The sequence below is a fragment of the Sinocyclocheilus anshuiensis genome, unplaced genomic scaffold (genome assembly GCF_001515605.1).
Source record: "Sinocyclocheilus anshuiensis isolate Anshui unplaced genomic scaffold, SAMN03320099.WGS_v1.1 scaffold392, whole genome shotgun sequence".
In the NCBI taxonomy this organism is placed as follows: Eukaryota; Metazoa; Chordata; class Actinopteri; order Cypriniformes; family Cyprinidae; genus Sinocyclocheilus; species Sinocyclocheilus anshuiensis.
The window spans coordinates 633,482-652,918 of record NW_015557091.1 but is presented as its reverse complement, the minus strand read 5'-3'; the positions used below and the strand labels follow the sequence as shown (position 1 = coordinate 652,918).

General features: G+C 34.7%; 1 protein-coding gene across 1 annotated transcript; it reads right to left on the bottom strand.

Annotated features, from left to right (window-relative positions):
* Nucleotides 1–7,459: 7,459 nt before the first annotated feature.
* LOC107677122 (proline-rich protein 35-like) lies at nt 7,460–13,449 on the bottom strand. Its single transcript, XM_016471911.1, has 3 exons — nt 13,406–13,449; nt 12,386–12,459; nt 7,460–8,928 (listed from the first exon to the last, which is right to left on the bottom strand). Exon 3 carries the CDS (start codon nt 8,726–8,728, stop codon nt 7,460–7,462), a length of 1,269 nt encoding a protein of 422 aa, XP_016327397.1. The 5' UTR covers nt 8,729–8,928; nt 12,386–12,459; nt 13,406–13,449.
* Between the last annotated feature and the right edge of the window lie 5,988 nt (nt 13,450–19,437).

The window sequence follows — 19,437 nt, the reverse complement described above, 5'->3', positions numbered from 1 at the left end:
ATTCTCTATTTTGACTAAAAAAAAAAAAATAAATTCACATGGAGGCATTTTCTCACACCAAAGTTTAATCTTCAAGGGTCTGGGGTTTGTCCAAACCACTAACCCTAAATATCAGCACTAATAAAAGGGCAAGCTTCACTAATACAGCAGTGTGAATGCTTGAGCGGTGTGACTGAAAGTGTCTCCCCAGGGCAGGGAGTTTTTATACACCTCCTTAAACAGGAAACATTAATTAGAGGGGGTGTGTGACCTTTGACCCTGCAGCTGAGGGCAAGAGTGACCCCTCACTAGTACAGGAAGGATAAACCCTTGCCTGAACGTGCACACAAACACGCATGACTGATGCATGCTAACACGCTGCCCTACAGTGAATTAACACTTTGATTTGATGAAACACTCTGATACTTATGAATGAGTGTCAATGAAGAAAGCGCTTGTCACATTCTGTCAGGCTGCCAAAGCGCAAGCACAGTGTAATTGTGGGACGTTGCGGTCTTTTGTGTGTCCTGCGCAGTGAAGTGGCACCTCTTGTTCAGATTAGCAGGATTACCTGAAACTGTGCCAACCAGACAGAAACAGACTTCTCTTTTTCCTTCCTCCAGTTTTCAAGGATAAGTCTGTGTGCACAAGTTCAAAAGTATGAATGCAGCAGGATTGCATGTGTTTTTTAGCTATGCTTTGGGGACAAAATTATGAGGGCCGATGTTTAGAAAGTGTCCTCACAATAGTAAAACCTGTTACTTTTAACGGTCCTCACTAGTTAAAAGATCTAAAAAATGGGCCAAATAATGTCTTAATTAAAATCTCCCCAAGTCTCCCCAAGTACAGTAAAATCTGGAATCTGAGAACTGCTTTGTGGTGAAGCCAATGGGGCTTACATGGAAAATGGCTTTAAAATGAGGAAAAAAAGTTTTGTTTTAGAGGATAGAAATATTATCAGCTCATTATAAAAACAATAGAAGTCAAAGGGAATTTTACATGATAAATAGCCTAACTAGTATTTATGTATATTTACATTACTGTTCATGGCAGGGGATTTTTTCCCCCTAAAACAACTACATATGTGCAGTGTTATTTTAGTTTTAATTAATAGCATTTATTAATATTTTGAATTAGCTTTTATTTTTATATTTTAAGTTAGCCCGACTGAACAAATTAAACTATGTTCATTTTAGTTTAAATTTGAGATATTTTGTTATGTGCTTTTGTTATTTATAATTTTTTTTTTAATGTTTCGACACTGTAATAAAGATTATTGGAATATGTTTTACAAGTTTCAACCTTTATACTTAATAATTTCATGTGTAATTCAGGGCGTGACTTGTTGTTTCTGTGTAATTAATTGTGAAATTTACTAGCAATTTCTGAGTGAAAATGGTTTCTACACCATTTTTTGTGTAAATAGCTTTATTTATTTAGTTTTAGTTATTTTGGTAATTAAACATTTGTTTCAGTTAGTTGCTAAGGCAACATATCCATTTTAAATCTATAATATTTATATTTTATTTTATATTTATTTCAGCTTTAATTACTTTTTTAATATTTTTATTTTTAGTCAACAACAACAACAACACTGCGTGTGTCAATTACCTGAACAAGATCTTATGGCACAAGTGCTGAGATTACTTAGTCCAAAAATAGATGTAAGTGTATGTGAGTATCCGTCGTGGTGATGTTGTAAAGGTCTGCATTTATTTGATACTGCTGGAGTTGATGCATTGGTGTTTTGGGGGATTTGTTGGGGATTGAACATCACAGCTGTGCAGATCGGTATAATAGTGTGTGTGCTTGCTTATAGGATCAGAGTCTTTATTCTGGTGCCCTGATCTGGACACACATGATAACTGTTCGGCGCACAGAATCTTAATGTGATTGAGATGCGATTGCAGAACTGGCATTTATTAAGTTGCTTTGTAGTGTGAAATGTGAATCCCGAAAGCTGCTCTTTCCCCAAGTCTGCGAGGAATTAGGAGTAATGGATTGCTTTAGCTTGCCTGCTGTTTTTTTGACATTGCTACTCTACCATAAACTGTATTTTGCTCTTTGTCTTTCTGATGTAAAGACTGTTTAAGTGAAAACTGAGAAGTCCTTTAGATGTTTTTGAAGACCCTTTCTGACATCCTGAATGATTGGATTGATCAGCACATATGTTTTAGTATCAAAAAGAGTAATAACGCATGAGGAATGTTTCTTTAATGTACATGGGTTTTTTCCTCATTAAAAAGCTCATTTTTCAAGTCTATTTATGCACAATATTTTAATGCTTTTCACTTATCCCAGAGCTAGACTGTCAGTCATAAAATGACAATCTATAGTCCACAAAATCCCATTCGCTTTCTCCATAGCAGAATTCAATTTGAATTGCAAATTCACATTCACTGCAGAGGATCCATTGGTGAGCAAGTGATGTAATGATACATTTCTCTGTTCTGATGAAGAAACAAACTCATCTACATCTTGGATGGCCTGATGGTGAATACATTTTCAACAATTTTTCAGTTTTGGGTGAAATAGTCCTGCAGTGCTATTTTATAGTATAAATAAGCCTACTATTTCACATGCTCCATATGGTCCTCTTCACTACTCCTAACGTTTCACAGATTTAGGAGCTAGTTTTTCTTTGTGAAATACTCTTAGAACAAACATTTAGGAGTCCTAAATAATTCCTAAATTATTTTTAAGATTTTCTCCTAAATTGGCAAGTTATGAGCTACTTTTAGCCTTAAAATGTTTTGTGAATACGGGCCTAGAGCAAAATGTGGGATCATGTTCTCTCAGGCAGTCAGATTAAGGCAGTTTATTCAAACCAGGAACGGTCTGTGCCGAAGGGAAATGTGTTTGACTGGAACACCATCAAATATGAGATTAATGGAAATGTGCTAGTGGTGAAAGATAACTGATTCTGATCAGGTGCCATCCACACGGTTGTGTTAATCTCTATAATCTGTTCATCTGTTTTAATGATTTACAAAGCTGTGAGGGCTAAAAAGTAATAGTTCATAATGATAGTAACAAGTAAAAGTTCTCTGCATTACAACTGCAGTGTCTGTTCATGATTTTGAAAGAGTTTTGTGTGTGTGTGTGTGTGTGTGTGTAGGCCATTTCCATCACAACCAACAATTTGCAACTAAAAAAATTAGTTGTAATCAACTGTATTTGTGTGCCATGGTGACAACACTGTCAATGAAGAGCTTAAATGTTTTATATTGAAGAAATTAAGTAAACTTGAGAACGTCCACCGGAAACGAGAGCTGTATTGTGGCTGAGCGGCAGGTAAACATCTGTATCTGCATCTCCTGCTGCACTGAAGTGGAATAACAAGCTCACTGAACAACGACAAACAATGCGTTTATCAGCCAATAATACTGAAGACCTGAACCCTCTAATGGTTGTCATCTCTTGTGGTTGGAGACTGCTTTAATTCCACTGTATGAGACGCGATTGATGTGTTTGGGGAAACTTGGTAAGGTTTAGAAATGTACAGGTGCGTATAGTTAAGTGCGTAGATGATTATGTTATATATCATGTTGCATTGGTTAAACAAACCGTTTCATATGTCATACTTTCAGAAAATACATCTCAAACATGATGGTTTATTTGAGTTTGAGCAAATGCTGGACGGCTTCACTTTCTATCCACTAGAGGGCGCGATTGAACCTCATATTCACCACAAGAGTCATTCAGTCAGGTAAAATTGATGATCAATATTTACCTCACTTTACCCTTAATGAAGGATGTGAAGACAAATTATTATTATTCAGACCAGGGCTATTACTAATACAATAAAAAATATTCCAGAGGTGGATAAACAGCATGTTGAAATGTTCTTGTGCCACGTACAGAATTGTCACATGAAAAGATATAATAAAATATTTACAAAAATGTGAGGGGTGTACTCACTTCTGTGAGATACTGTATATACATGTAGGCTATTTTACGTGTCTGTTAAAAATATTTTCTCACCATAATCAACAAATTAGATTATATGTATGTATGGATATATTTATCTATTTTATCTAAATTTTTTATTTCATGCCATCTGACTTAATGAAGAAGACGTCATAGCTATGAAAGGTCCTTCAATACCAAATTATATTGGTCTATAATTATTTTATTAAATCGGTGAACACTTGTTTGTTAATAAAATGTATTCATATAGAATTTTTAGACAATAGAAAATATTTAGCAATAATATTCTAATTAGGGTTTATGTTTTATTAATTTAATCCCACAAAGAAAACTCTGAACACACGTAGATTGTATTGTTGTTTTTATGAATTTATTAGACTTTTTTAAATGTATTATTTATTTATTTGTAATAATTTGTAAATGTTTTTTTTTAAGCCTGTCACTGTTAAGTTACATATTATAATTCTTCCATCCCAGTGTTGGTTTTTCTTATCAGAAATTTGAAATATATCTAACCATTTATCTTGGCAAATGTCAATCAGTTTAGTTATTTTACATTTGCTGTAGTCAACAAAAGATTTGTTCAGAGGTTAAATGTGTATGTTTAATAATTGAGACATTAATGTGCACTGACTTTATTAAAGAAATCTTCTCTGACAGTAGAATTATAATAATCATGTCTGTGGTCAGCAGCTGCATTTTGACACCTGTGTTTGTGGCAGGTGACCTTTCAGATGCATGTGCAAGAAAGCGGGTGAGAGGTTTGGGGTGTGTGGCCCGTCCCTGCAGCTTTGACCTTTCAGTGTGGAGGAGCTTCTGCTCAGGTACGGCTCACGGTCACAGTTCACCTTTATCACAGCAGAGCAGCACGTCAGGAGCAATACTGTACACCTGTAACCACTGTATCAACACTTACCCTACAGCCCTCCTAACCGAAACATTAACCTCTTTCACATAATCTGTCCAGATGTGTTTATTATGTGTGTTATGCAGTCATATACTGCATTTCACCTAAAAAATTTTCTCCACCAGAAGCAAAGATATTAACACAAGCGCTAATATATAATTTGATAATTTTATTGCAGGATGTTTTATGCATCTTCAATGAACACAAAATTCACACTGATGAAACAATAATGTGAGATTAGCAGTATCTTCCTTCAGTTTTATTATGTGAAACAATCATCTCTTTATAGCAAAGAAATCACTTTAGAGTGAATAAATGCAAAATAAATAAAATATGTTACAAATATGTCAGAAAATTCAATTAATATATCACAAACAAATATATTAAATAAATACATTTGTTGTTCCTTAACCCTTTTTTTTTAAATCAGGGTTTGTTTCATCCTGTAACTGGATTCATTATGTACAATGATTCCAATTTAATTAATCATAATTCACTAAATGTAAATTTTGATCATTAACTCAGTGCATGTATTTTGTCCTTCATATTTTTATTTTCTCCATCAGCTCTTTTTGGCATAAGGTGCTTCATTTTGATCTGTACTTGACTCTTCATATCCGTATCATCTTTTATGCAGTTCATTTAGTAAATCGTGTAGTGTTTTAATATAGTGTTAGATCTTAAAGTGCACTTTGGGTCGGTTTTTAAAAGAAGTCTCTTCTGCTCACCAAGGCTGCATTTATTTGATCAGAAATACAGTAAAAACTGTAATATTGTGGAATAGTATTACTATTTCAAACAGCTGGTTTCTATTGTAATATATTTTAAAATCTAATTTATTTCTGTGATCAAATCTGAATTTTCAGCATCATAACTCCAGTCTTCAGTGTCACATGATCCTTCAGAAATCATTCTAATATGCTGATTTGCTGCTCAAGAAATATTTGTATTATTATCAATGTTGAAAACAGCTGTGCTGCTTCATTTTTTTGTGGAAACTGTGATATCTTTTTATTTTTCAGGATTCATTGATGAATAGAAAGTTCAAAAGATCAGTTACTGTATTTGACATTTTTTGCAACATTATAAATGTTTAATGTTGTTTTTGATCAATTTAGTGCATCCTTGCTGAGTAAAAGTATTAATTTCTTTCAAAAAAAAAAAAAGAAACATAAATTCAGTCAAGTGCGTCCAAATATTTGTCTTGTATTGTAAATATGTAAATGATGTAAGTTCTTGTTTATTTTTCTTGTTCATGTTTGCTACACCATTGTGTCGGTGGTTGTTAACGGGCTGGTCGGACAAAGCGTGTCCAGATGTTGAATGGACGGAGGTCTGTTGGGTGTTTTGGAGCAGAGAAGGACACTTGAGTCGGCTTCACACTTCGTGGTTCTGCTGTGCCACAGAGCTTCAGCCGTCCCGGGCCGAATCGCCAGCCCACCGTCAGACAGCACCTCTGTCTTCACCACAGGCAGCTGGGACGGATTCAGTTTCATTAGCGCGTCCAGAGAGCGCTTCTGCCTTTCTTTAGCACCGCTTCCTCGTTCCACTGCATCTCTGTGGTATTTCCCATCCTCCTCTTCCTCGTCGTCTTCCGTCTCAGAGCAGTTTTCATCTCCTGTGTCTTTTGTCTGTCCTAGAATGTCTCCGGCGATGTTCGTGATTCCCGCCGGGTCTTTCTTGACGGATAGATCGAGCGGTCCTTCGTTGGAGCGGGCCGTGTGCTCCAGCGCCTGTTGAATGTGCGACAGCTCCGACCGGATCTTTCCCAGGTGCGCCCACAGGTGGCACTGCTCCGGCAGAGATGCTGCGCGCTGCTCCGTGTTCTGGTACTCCTGCAGTAACGTGCTGAAGTCCTGCAGGAGCGCAGCTGCCGGGTCCACGTCTCTCTCCATTCCTCTCTGTCTCGCTTCCAGCTGTTCAGACATATGCGGCGGGGATGAGACGTCACTGTGGGGGCTGTGAAAACACCGTTTAATTCTATCTAAATACCATTCATCAACTCCATCCTGAGCGTGCAGTACATAGAGAGAACACTCAAGCAAGACATACCAGATAAAATGCCTCTGGTGTATATATTTATATATAGATGCAATATATCTGGTATGGCTGTCTCTGGAAATCATAAAATACTCCTTATAATCGTATTTTCTCTCATAAAAAGCTGTAGTAACAGTTTTTAAAGCAATAAGCACAAGAGGTCATGCTTTACGGTGCTTTTCAACACTGGTAATTGGTGTTCTTAGGCTAAACGTGAAGCAGGGTGCATAAGACTGGTTTAACTGTGGTAAAATCACTGAAACACAAATGGTTTGTTGCGTTTTAAAGTGGCAGAAACAATATGTCAAAAGACAGTCTTCTAAAAATAAAAGCCAAAAATATACACACATTAATTCAGCATACACATTAAATATAAATTTTTAATTTTAAAATGAATTTTAATTTTCAGTAGACTTTAATTTTAATAGAACATATATATATATATATATATATACTACCATTCGAAAAGTTTGGGATCAGAATGATTTTTAATGTTTTTTACAGGAGTTTCTTATGCTCATCAAGGCATCTGTAATATTGTGAAATATTATTATGATATAAAATAACGTTTTTCTATTTTAATATACATTAAAATATAATTTATTAAGAGTCGAGGGCAAACTCAAGAGCTGGTTTCTTCTCTCCTGGTGCACTATGGGAGTCCAAGGATGCCGCTGCCCTCTTCAGACTTTGCTCTCTGATGTAGGCGTCCTGTGGCCTGGCGCTCTTCACTTCCCTCGATAGTATCCTCTGCTTTACGCCGTGGCTCGGTTCTGGGGAGGAACAGGAGGGCGACGGCCAGGCCGCGGGTGAGGATGTGGGCCGGAGGGCCGGGACCTTCCACAGGTTGAGTTTGGGAGGGTACGAAGGGGGCGGCAGGCTTGCGGTTGGCGGTTTGATGAGCTTTCCTGTCTCGGAGGACATCGAGGAAGGCGTCGCTCCGAAAGTGTGCTCACACAGGAAAGGGTAATACAGGTGAGGAGGAAGTAAAGGATGCTCTGAGTGTCTTTGTGCATGGGTTGATGCCAGGAACGGCAGCGGTGCGCTTGTGTTCGCCGTACTCGCAGGTAAGCTAAGTGCTGGGTTTAGATATGAAAGGAGTCCGGGAGCCAACGGATATCCAACACCAAGCAAAGACAGATTGAAACCCGGTGTTTCAGGGCATTCGATTTGACCCATTGACGCCGGTGGAGGATAACAGGGCAGAGAAGACGCCACCGGATCCGATTTAGGCTTTGCACCAGATGTCTGGTTGCTTAAGATGCGCCATTGCTCCGAAAGCAATGCCGCCGGTCCAGACAGACACGTTTTGGACAATCTATAGTGTCTCAGTTTTGACTCTACCTCAACCGAATGTGCTCGCAAAAGTTGCTCCTCAAGAGAGAACACGTCGGCCATCACGAGTTCAGCTTCTTGCTTTGGTCGTTTGCTTCCTCTTGAACACGTTTCCGCAGATTCGTGACTCATCACCATCGATGCATTGGTCTCCACAACCTCTTCGTCTATCTCCGCTTCTCTTTCAGATTCTCCTTTCTCACCCTCCTCCAGACTCGCCGCCGAATGCGAGGGCTCGTCTGACATCGCGACCTGCTCTGAGTGACCCTTAGTCGGGCTACGTGAGCGAACGCCTCCCTGCTGGAGCCGGAGCTGCTCTTTTTTATACGGCCAGTCGGACTCGATGAGCAGCGACAGGGAGTTCTTGCACAGGCTGTACTTCATGTGGTTGTACAGGTGTGATTTCTCCATGCACGTGAATGGACACTGGAAGCATTTGTAGTTGTAGGGTTTGCCCCATGGCCGTGGGATGTAGTGTGGCTTTTTGGGCTTGCGTTCCTTGTGTTTACAGCCCACCTTACAGTCTTCCTTCGACATGGTGCGATATGAAAACGGTCCCAAAACGTGTTTCTCTCAAAGCTGGATTTCTGAGGAGCTTGTGTGCTTATGGTTATGTGTGTGTTTGAGGACAGGTTTGCACCGAGTGTGTGTTTGTAGGATGAATTGTGTGTGTAAACATGTAAACTTGTGTTTGGTCAGGAGTGGGATCATGTGGGAGCGCAGCCATCAGATTTCAGCTGTTGAGAAAATCAAGAAAATATATGATTACATCTTTGATTCTAAAATATTATTACTTGAATAATTAAAAAATATTTTAAATTATATTTAATAATCTAGAATGTTATTAAAGAAATATTATTGTAATAATAATCTTGGATCATTTAGAATATTATGAAACAAAAATTATTATTTTAACAATTTAATAATATTTAAAAATGTAATTTAATTTAATTTAATTCATTATTAAACAATCTTATTACTGTAATAATATTTTACATTTTTGTATTTAATAATTTGGACTATTATTACAGGTAAAAATATGATTTTAATAATTTAATAATATTTTGCATTTTGAAAAAAAAAGAAAGAAAAGAAAGAAAAAAGTCCATAGTGCTGCTTCTAGTATAAAAGGTTAAAAAACCTCACATTTGGACATTTAAATTGTTATAATTTTAAATGTAAAATATTATTAATCAACAATTTATGAAATGATTGTATTTAAGGATTTACAATATTATTGCAGGTAAACAAAATATTATTTTAATAATTTAATAATATTTTAAATTACATTTAATAATTCAAAGTATTATTAAAGACAACAGCAGTAAAATGATTGAATGTTTTTTTTAGCAATATTTATTTTAATGGGCAGAATCAGATATAAAACATTGTCAGGTAAAGTAAATCTGAAACACACATCTGAAATCTGAACGAAATCTGAAATGTTTGCTACTCATTTTACTTTTGTAATGTGAAACTGGACATTCAGTGAGAATAAATGTGGGACAGGACTTAATTTTATTAATTAGAAATTCATTAGGTAGTGAAAAGTGTCTCTGTATGACAGGTGGTTGAAAATTAAGATATCGTCCGAAAAGTAATTTCAGTACATTTTAATAAAAGATTGCAAATATGCACTGATGAATCGTTCATAATAAGAGCAGGAGCGTGTCATAAGGAGTACATAGAGTCAGTTTTGATTTCACATAGCAAAGGGAAGAGATGATGAGAGACGTTTTGGTTTTCTCAGAAGTGCCGAAAGTCCTCTATCTGCCACCCTTCATTACAGCGGCGAGGTGTGTGTGTGTGTGTGTTTCTGGAGGCGGCTGCACCTGTGTGCGGCTCTCATGCTCACTGTAGTATTTACAGCAGGACCCTGAAGGTCAGCTGTAGGCACATCCTGACAAAGGGCAGAGGGACGCGAGGCTGCCCGCGTGTATGTGTGTTAATGAGAGATTGGCATCACGCCCGCGGGGCATCGTTAGCGGAGGAATGTGGGTCAAGGCAGATTGACTGCTCTTTTACCCGCTCTATCAGTCCGTCCACGGCCGTCATCTGTCTCTCTCATACATTACACCGTATCTCGTCATTCCTGTGGAGTTTTTTATCTTCTACAACCTCTGTGTTTCACACTTTCTTTGTCTTCTACAGTCAAAGTAGGAATTCCTTTTATCCTACATTTGAATGAATCAAATAAGAGTAAAACTTAATTCTTTAAGTTAAATTTTTTTTTTAAATGTGAAAGCATAACTATTTTAGAGATTTACTTTATATAATATAATGTTTTACTATTAAGTCGAGTGTTGTTTTTTCATTTTAAAGCACTTTTACAATTCATGTTTTTTTAATGCCATTTTAATGCAAAACTATTACATAAAAGCATGCATTAAGGCCTCTAATGAACAAGTTAAAAACTCTGTAAGATGAACAGAATTGTTTTTAATATAAATCTAAGGTTGCTCTTTATTTTAAGGTGTCCTTGTTACAGTGTAATTATACATTTAAGTGCTGAATAATATTAATTTACTACATGTACTTACTATATGGTTAGGGTAAAGATTTGGTTTGGCTTAGGGTTACTTGCATGTAATTATGCATAATTCATTGTTATTATAATAGTAAGTACATGTAACATGTGTAACAAGGACACCTTAAAATAAAGTGTTACCAAATCTAATTGTACTAATTAAATTTAATTTATTATATTTAAATTTTATAATAGTTTTTATAGAGCAACAAAAATAATAATCTTTAATGAAAAATAATCTTTAATAATTAAAAAATAATCTTTTTTTTGTTGCTCTGACAGATATTTATTTAATTGACAGATTTTTTTTTTAATGAAAAATAATGTATATTTTACAGTAAATAAATATACATAAAATGTCTTTTTAAAGACATCGAAAAACATTTCAAATGTTTATTTGTTTAAAATATTTTTTTTAGATAAGTTTCTAAATATTTTAACAGTTAACAATCAGAAGTCTATTAAAACCTTAACTTGAACAAAAATGATATACAATTATATTATTATTAAAATGATATAAAATAGAATTTTATTAAAGTTATTTTACTTTTTCCTCTTAAACTTCTGTTTTAATAGAAAAGAGTTTAAACAAAACATTTCATTTTTACAGAAAGGACCAACTAAACTGCTGTGCAATTTGATGTAATTTAACTAATATTTTTTTTGTTATTAATAAATGCATTAAGAATAGGACACAGTAAAAGCAATTAAATTATGGCATAATTAAAAGAGACCCACAAGAGACTAAGATATCACTCAAATGCCTCTCTGTTATGATAAAAATACGCGTTATTCTTGATTATTTATTATTTGCTCCTGGCATTTTGCTTCGGGTGGAAAGAGAGAGCAGTAAAAGAGAAGAAAATGAAGAAATGAAATAGATTACAGGCAGGAAATGAAGGGGAGGATGAAATGTCCCGCTGTGAGGCATGAGTTTTGGTGTTCGTATCTCGGGGTGTTGAGACAATGAGAGCCCCGAGTCATTTTGGTTTAAAGAAGACGAGTGGTGATGAATTTCACCAAACTTTCATCTATTACAACACTCAAAGAAAGAATGAAATCACATCTGCAACCATCTGCTGCAATCTGTCTGTCTGCAAATCCTGCCAGTGTTTTAACAGTGTTTTTTTTTGCATCATTTACAGGAACATATTGTATATGTATGTGTGTGTGTGTGTGTGTGTTTCGGTCATATTGCGGTTACGTCCCCCCTCCTCGACCCGTTCTCTGGTTTTAACTGGACATCAAACGCTGCTGTTAGCGTTAATCAATAAAATTATTTTAGAGTTGTTCTCACTGCGGGACATTCTTTGTGGTCTGTCAGTTTCAAGGCCCTCTGGGTCTGAACCCACAGGATGCTGGTCAATGACACTCGTATGAACACTCTGATCGCTGTGTGTTAAATATGTATTGTCTTGCTTCAATAGGGACGCTTGCTAAAAGCATCGACATACTGTGACAAATCCAAGAACTGATAACACACATAAACACAGGGCAACAGCAGCGAACAAAACTGATGATTGATTGAAAAGCAAATGGTCTGTCTAAGATATATTGGCATGTAATGCATTTGAAAGTTTTAGATGAAATAGATCATTGTTGTTGGGAATTTTTGTGGATGTGTTGTCATTTTGTGTAGACTGTGTGTGTGTATGTGTGGCTCGTACCTCCACAGTAGTTCAGCAGAATGAGTTGGATCGTGACGCATGAAGTTTTCTCAATTTGACTCTTGATGAAGGATCTAGAAAATAAACAATATCAAAAATATATTATATTTGATTTAAAAAAATTAGTCGACATTTAATGTTAAAAGACAATGTCTAACTTGAAAATGTCACTCTGTCTAATTGATTTAAAAAATAACATATATAAATATTTGTAAGGCTAGATTTGTTTTAAAACGTTTTTTTTTGCGTAGATGCATACTTTCCTATAAAAAGCTGTTATTGCCTATAGAAAAAGATACAGTTCATTGAACCCAAGTTGACCTTTCATGACGGGACACTATATGGGGTAAGTTGTCACATTGGAACCTACCATTCAACAGCCTATGATACATTTTTATAGCAAAATTTAAACAGAAAAACAAGTACAACATGCAAAACAATCAATAAAACAGCAGAAAAAGATAACAAATTGTACTTAAATTGATGCAGTTTCAGCTTTTGAATCCCATGTGTCAACTTGCCCCAACATAAATATGACAATGTGGCCCGAACGTTTTATTAAAATAAAAAAGAAAAGAAAAAAACTTCTCAATAATACAGTTTTGCTTCAAATTTACTTTTGTAATTTTACTTTGTATTTCAAGTGTAGTTTACTCAAACTTTTTAATCAAAACCTTGGATATTATAAACTATATAATGCACGTGAACCATGTGAATTCTCATTTTACACATTTAGTAGCATGCAATGCATTATCCATCGTATGGATTATATCACATAACATGTCACATTTGTCACATAATATCAACACAAACAGCTTCTTTTAAATGAAGTTAATCGAGACATTTTCATTTGATTGTCAGCAGTTCATATTCTGATGCACACCGCTGCATTTGAGATGTTCAGGCACAGAATGATTTCAGTTATGCATAACAATCACACAAACTGTACATAAAGTGGTTAATCTGCTCTAAACTCTTACGTCATAATAACTTTTATCCGCAGATAATGGCTTGACTTACCTGCTGTGCGTCTGTGTCATGTTCCGTTCCAGAGGCGGCCGCTGATGTGCGTTCGAGTGTTTTATGAGGGGAGAGCGATGCATGCGCGCACACACACACACACACACACACACACACACACACATGGATGAACAAGAGAGAGAGAGGCAGATATATATATTCTCTAGGAGGGATGCCTTGGGGCAGTACAATCAGGCACAGGCCCCTCCTGCCTCCCCTGCTATTGGCACAAGCTCAAGTGGGTCCAAATTAGGAAACTGGCCCGGTACAGTCCATTAAGGAGAAGTCGAGACACTTCAGTCTCGCCGTACTGGGACAGTTTGCTTAATTGGGCCGGAGTGCAATTTAAAGTCGCTGATGGAAACTTAAGCAGCCTTATCACAGCACTTTATGGACTTGTTTCTGAGTTTACTTTCAGTTTAATGTGCTTTATTGCCAATAGCAAGGACCTGTACATTCGTATTGCCAAAGCAGTATGAATACTGTGGTGCAAAGAAGTTTAAAATAAACTTAATAAAATAAAATAAAATAAAATAAAATAAAATAATTTAATTTAATTTAATTTAATTTAATTTAATTTAATTTTTGTGTAAAGCAGTGCAAAAAATTTGAATTAAATTTAATTAGTTAACTTTTAATATTAATGTGAAAGTTTACTCAGAAATAAAATAAAATAAATCCTGCCCAAGGTGGTGCAAAAAAAGTGTTAACATTTAACACATAATTTGGACATTAATGTGATAGTTTATTCATAAATAAAATAAAATAAATTAAAATGAATTAAATATTCCCCAAAGCAGTGCATAATTAAATAATTAAATGAAATTAAATATTGCCTGAAGCAGTGCAAAAAATGTTTAACCATTCAAATAAAACTGTATTTGAATTAAAATAAAATAAATTAAATTAGTTGCTTCAAAATGAAATAAAATTAAATTAATATATATTTAATTAAAATATATTATTAATAATGCTGATTTATTAATAATAATAATAATCAGATATTAACAACTCGCATTTTTTACAAGCAATGCAGTGCAATTTTAAATTTTAACACTAATGTTAAATGTCTTTTGTGGATGGATTGACATGAAGGTGAATAAATGCTTCATTTTTGAGTGAACTATTCAGTTGAGTATTGGAGTGAAATTTAATGTCACAGTCAGAAATGTCCCTTTACTTTATGGACTTCTGTCTCGAACTCTCTGTCTGCATTCGCGGTTTGACCCAGTTTGTGTCTGTAGACGAGCATAAAGCTGCAGAATCAAGTTTTAATGTGCATTGCTAACAGTGCACGACAGATCGGTAAATAAAGGCCGGCCACCATTTATCATTCATAACATATATGTGGTTTGGATGGAGAAAGCTGAAAGTAGAGATGAAAAATAAGCTTTCTGAATAATCTAAAGGACTCCAGTTCTCCATATGGTTGAGATGTTTCAGTACTGTCCTCATCAGTGTTTTTGTGGTCGGGTCTGTCGGTGGTTCTCCAGCGTAATGCAGTGGTCTCTCTCCACAACCTGCATAATTTAATATCTTTAAAGCAAACTAGCCACAAAATTCACTCACGACTGCAATAGTTAAAAACAACATCTCTGAGAGAAGTTCATGGTTTGTCTCTGAGGAAACAGATACGATGTTTGAGTAACAGTAGTCAAAAAAAGCTTGATGTAAATGAAATAGTTATGAAGTTCTTTTTACATTTATTCAAAATGTAGTGTAAGAAAATTATAAAGTGACTTACAAATAAGAATAATACAAATCAAAGTGATTATTTTATTATTTTTACTTGTATAAGCTCACATAGCATTAAAAAAGTGAGTCTTTTGTCTATAAGTTGATATCGGTAGCAATGTGTAATGTTTTTAAAGAGTTTGGTAATGAAAATTCAATTGTCTCAACTCAAAAAGTCTTCAAAAATCATTATTAATCATCTTTTTTTTGTCTTGTTTCCTCCTAAAATGACTGATCATAATAAGCAAACATTTATTTGAGAAGCAAAATTGCATAATATATTATGACTTGTTTTCAAAGAGTGTAATAATAATCATTAACTATTTAAATTAAATATGAATTCAATTACATATTGTTATTACATTGACAAAATGTGTTTAGGTTATCCTCCTTCCTGGAGGATCAGGCGTGCTGTCAGACACATGAGAGGAGATGAACTGTGACAGCGTGATCCGTAGGGCCTAACCATCTGTAGAAACAGAGAGAGAGAGCGAGGAGGCTGAGAAAGACAGAATAAATAGTTATAGGTGAAAGAGAGAAACCTGTCCATGTTATGAGCAAAATATAGACAGTTTATGAGGAATAATTCACTCAAAAATTACATTTCTGTCATTGACTCACTGTAGTCACATCATAGTCTTTTTTAATATATATACATACATATATATATATATATATAATATATTGTATTAGCTGTTATTTTTGTATTTTCCATTTTCATTTTCATTTTAGTTAGTTTCAGTAATTTTGTTGTAATATTTGTTTTAATATGTTTGTATAGGTTTTTAAATTTATATATTAATATTTATTAATTTGTTAATAGTAGACATTATTGTAGTACACATGAGAATATCAGTCTACCAACTACTTTTCTTTAAAATTAAAATAAATTTTCACATCTTTAAGATTTATAAGCTAGACTCATAAAGAGATGTATTGTATTATATTGTTGCTAAATTATATTAAACTTACAACTTATAGGTGAAAGAGAGAGACCCTTCCTCTGCTATGAGCAAAATATAGGGTGTTTATGAGGAATAATTAATCCAAAGATTTACATTTCTGTCATTTACTTGCTGATATGTCACATGGTGCCATTTACCAAGTTGCATAAAAATCATTATAAAAGTCATTTATATGGCCTGTACATATTATTTAATATTTTACTAAAGTCATTTGATAGATTTGAGTCAGGAACAGACCAAAGTTTAATTTACAGTAATTGCAAAAAAATATTTTCTTACTTAGTATCTTTGTTTTGCTTTCCATTACAAATATCTAAAAATTCAAGGTATAAAGATACATTTAATTGAGAAGGAAAATGACTTTAGATATTAAGTCGTTTTCTGAAAAATTTATAAAAATTAAAACAAGAAAAAAAAATTAAGAAAAAAAAGTCTTGTTTTTCTTTTCAATCAAGTTTATTTTTCTTACCCTACTGACAGATTTTTTTTCTTCTAGTTTTAATCAAAAACTCACTTAATTTTGATACATTTTAAATTTGAAACAAGGCTTAATATCGTAAGCAGTAATTTTGCTTCTCAAATAAATGCATCTTGATTTAAGAATGTTTAGATACAAAGCAAAAATACAGTAAGTCAGTAAGACTAGCTCAGGAGTTGCATCTGAGAAAAAGATGCTAATCTCACATGTATCTCCTCTGGAGTTTAAGAAGAAATGTCTCAAACTATGCTCAGATCTGTCAAAATAAATCTGCAAGTCAAAATTTCACACAAGCTAAGCCGCTGTACACATTGATTTTATAGCATTTTATTACTGCAAGTCTCATTAGTGACTTTTTTATTTCTCCTAAAGAAACATCTGAAACAAAGTACTTGAATGAAATGCACAGAGTCTCCTGATCTATGAAAGAGCATCCTCTGAGCATTAAAAAATGTCCTTGAGCACTTTTTTCCACATTATTTGAATCTGCTCACTGATTCTTGAGTGTGTGTACCTGAAGATAATGAACTGGATTTCTGTGTGTGTATGAACCTCAAGATGAAGTAGAGATTGTGTGTCCGTATGTTCAGGCATCTGTGAGCATGACAGCTCGACTTCATTATGAGTCAGAGAGAGCAACCTTAGGCCCACACACACACACACACACACACACACACACACACACACACACACACGCTGCTGGGTCAATGCAGCGATCCAGCTGTGCAGTTATACATTTTCACAGGGTACATCATTACATTAATATCAACACATTTATCAAAGGAGATTACACACACACACACATACTCCTACACGGTAAGGTCCTAAACTAGTTTATAATAATAAGAAAACGTCATGATAATTCTACATAACGTTTGTGTGCATATTAGTATAATTAAGGTACTATTATAGTTTTTATTTTAATAGAGTTTAAATAAACATACAAGTAACACACTTTCGCTGGAAAGATTTTTAAATGTTTTTAAAAGAAGTCTTTTCTGCTCACCAAGGCTGCATTTATTGCATTTAAGGCTGCATATTATGAAATAATATTACAATATAAAATAACTGTTTTCTATGTGAATATATGTTAAACTGTAATTTATTCTTGTGATGCGCAGCTGAATTTTCAGCATCATTACTCCAGTCTTCAGTGTCACATGATCTTCAGAAATCATTCTAATATGCTGATCTGCTGCTCAAGAAACATTTATTATTGTTATTATTTCTTCTTTTTATGTTGAAAATAATTTAATAATTTGTGGAAACTGTTATATATATATTTTTCAGGATTCAGCATTTATTTGAAATAGAAATCTTTTACTGTCACTTTTGATCAATTTAACGTGTCCTTGCTGATTAAAACTATTAATGTCTTTTTTCAGCTCTTCTTCAAACATTCACTGTAAGTTAATTGTATGCCTTGTTTTGTTCTCCTCACGTTTTCACCATTTGTCTGTAAAATGTTCCTGAGGTGTGTGATTGTTTATACATATTAGACCACAGATTTAATGCATAAGTTTATATTTTAGGGAGGGCTCTCGTGTGTGTGTGTGTGTGTGAGCGACTAAGCACACGGTTTAAGTGTTTTGAGACTCTGTCTGTTTTCAGCCCTGTGGATTTGAACGCTAACAGTGGCACTCTTAGCTAATGCTGTGAGGCACATTAAGAAAACTCATATCGCTCTCAGCAAATATAAATTATTCAACTAACCCTTCTTTCTTTCTTTGCCTCTCCTTCCTCTGCCCCTCTCTCTCTGTTTCTTTCCTTTTATCCCTCTATACGTTAACAATAGTAGAATGAAGCAATTCTTTAACTGATTCGATTTGTATACATTTGTTTTTGTTGATATTTAAAATTTGTTACATTCACTCGGCAAATTCCAAATATCAGCTTTGAAGGACAGGAACCATTTCAACCAGAATTTTTAAAGAGTGTTTTTTATTTATTCTTTACAAGTAAAAGTAAAGAATAGAATCTGTTCATGAGGGTTCATCCAGATGATGGCCACTTTAACGCTGGAGTGTGTCATTTCTGTCCATCCAAAGGCCTGCATGAGGACTCACCATCCATAAATTCCCTTCAAGTGGCCATCATATGCACGCTTCACTAACAGTCATATAAAAGGGCCCATCATCAGGTGATTCAGTTGTTTTATCGTTTGGAACAGCCTTTCGAGTAGCAACCTCTTCGAATAGAAACACTGTTGTTGTTCTGCTGTGGCTTTGTTTCGAACTACTTTCGTAGTTCCAATCTTTCCAGATTTTTGTCAGTTAAGAAGGCGTAAACCTGATTTAAATGTTCAATCAATCATCAAACATTCTAAAATGGAATTCTGAAATCTAAAAGGAGTAGATCGCCCAAAAATGAAAATTTGCTGAAAATGTGGAAAATGTTGCTCAGGCCATCCAAGATGTAGATGAGTTTGTTTCTTCATCAGATATTGAGAAATGTAGCATTTCATCACTTGTTCACCAATGGCTCCTCAGCAGTGAATGGGTGCCGTCAGAATGAGAGTCCAAACAGCTGATAAATACATCACAATAATTCACAAGTAATTCATACAAATCCAGTCCGTCAATTAATATATTATGGAGTAAAAAGCTGCTTGTTTGTAAGAAACAAATCCATCAAGATCTAAACAAATATGTGTGTGGATTTTGGTGTGAGAGACAACAGGGGATTGACTTTTTCACCGGAAGAAGCGTTATTATGGATCATGGACTCGTGTTTTAGCCAGAAGCAACAGTTACAACGTTAAAATGTCTTAATAATGGATTTGTTTTTTTACAAACACGCAGCTTTTCACTTCACAAGATGTTAACTGATGGACTGGAGTGGTGTGGATTACTTGT

Excerpts from the sequence above, each read along its gene's own strand:
- LOC107677122 (XM_016471911.1), bottom strand. The coding sequence starts at position 8,728 with ATGTCGAAGGAAGACTGTAAGGTGGGCTGTAAACACAAGGAACGCAAG.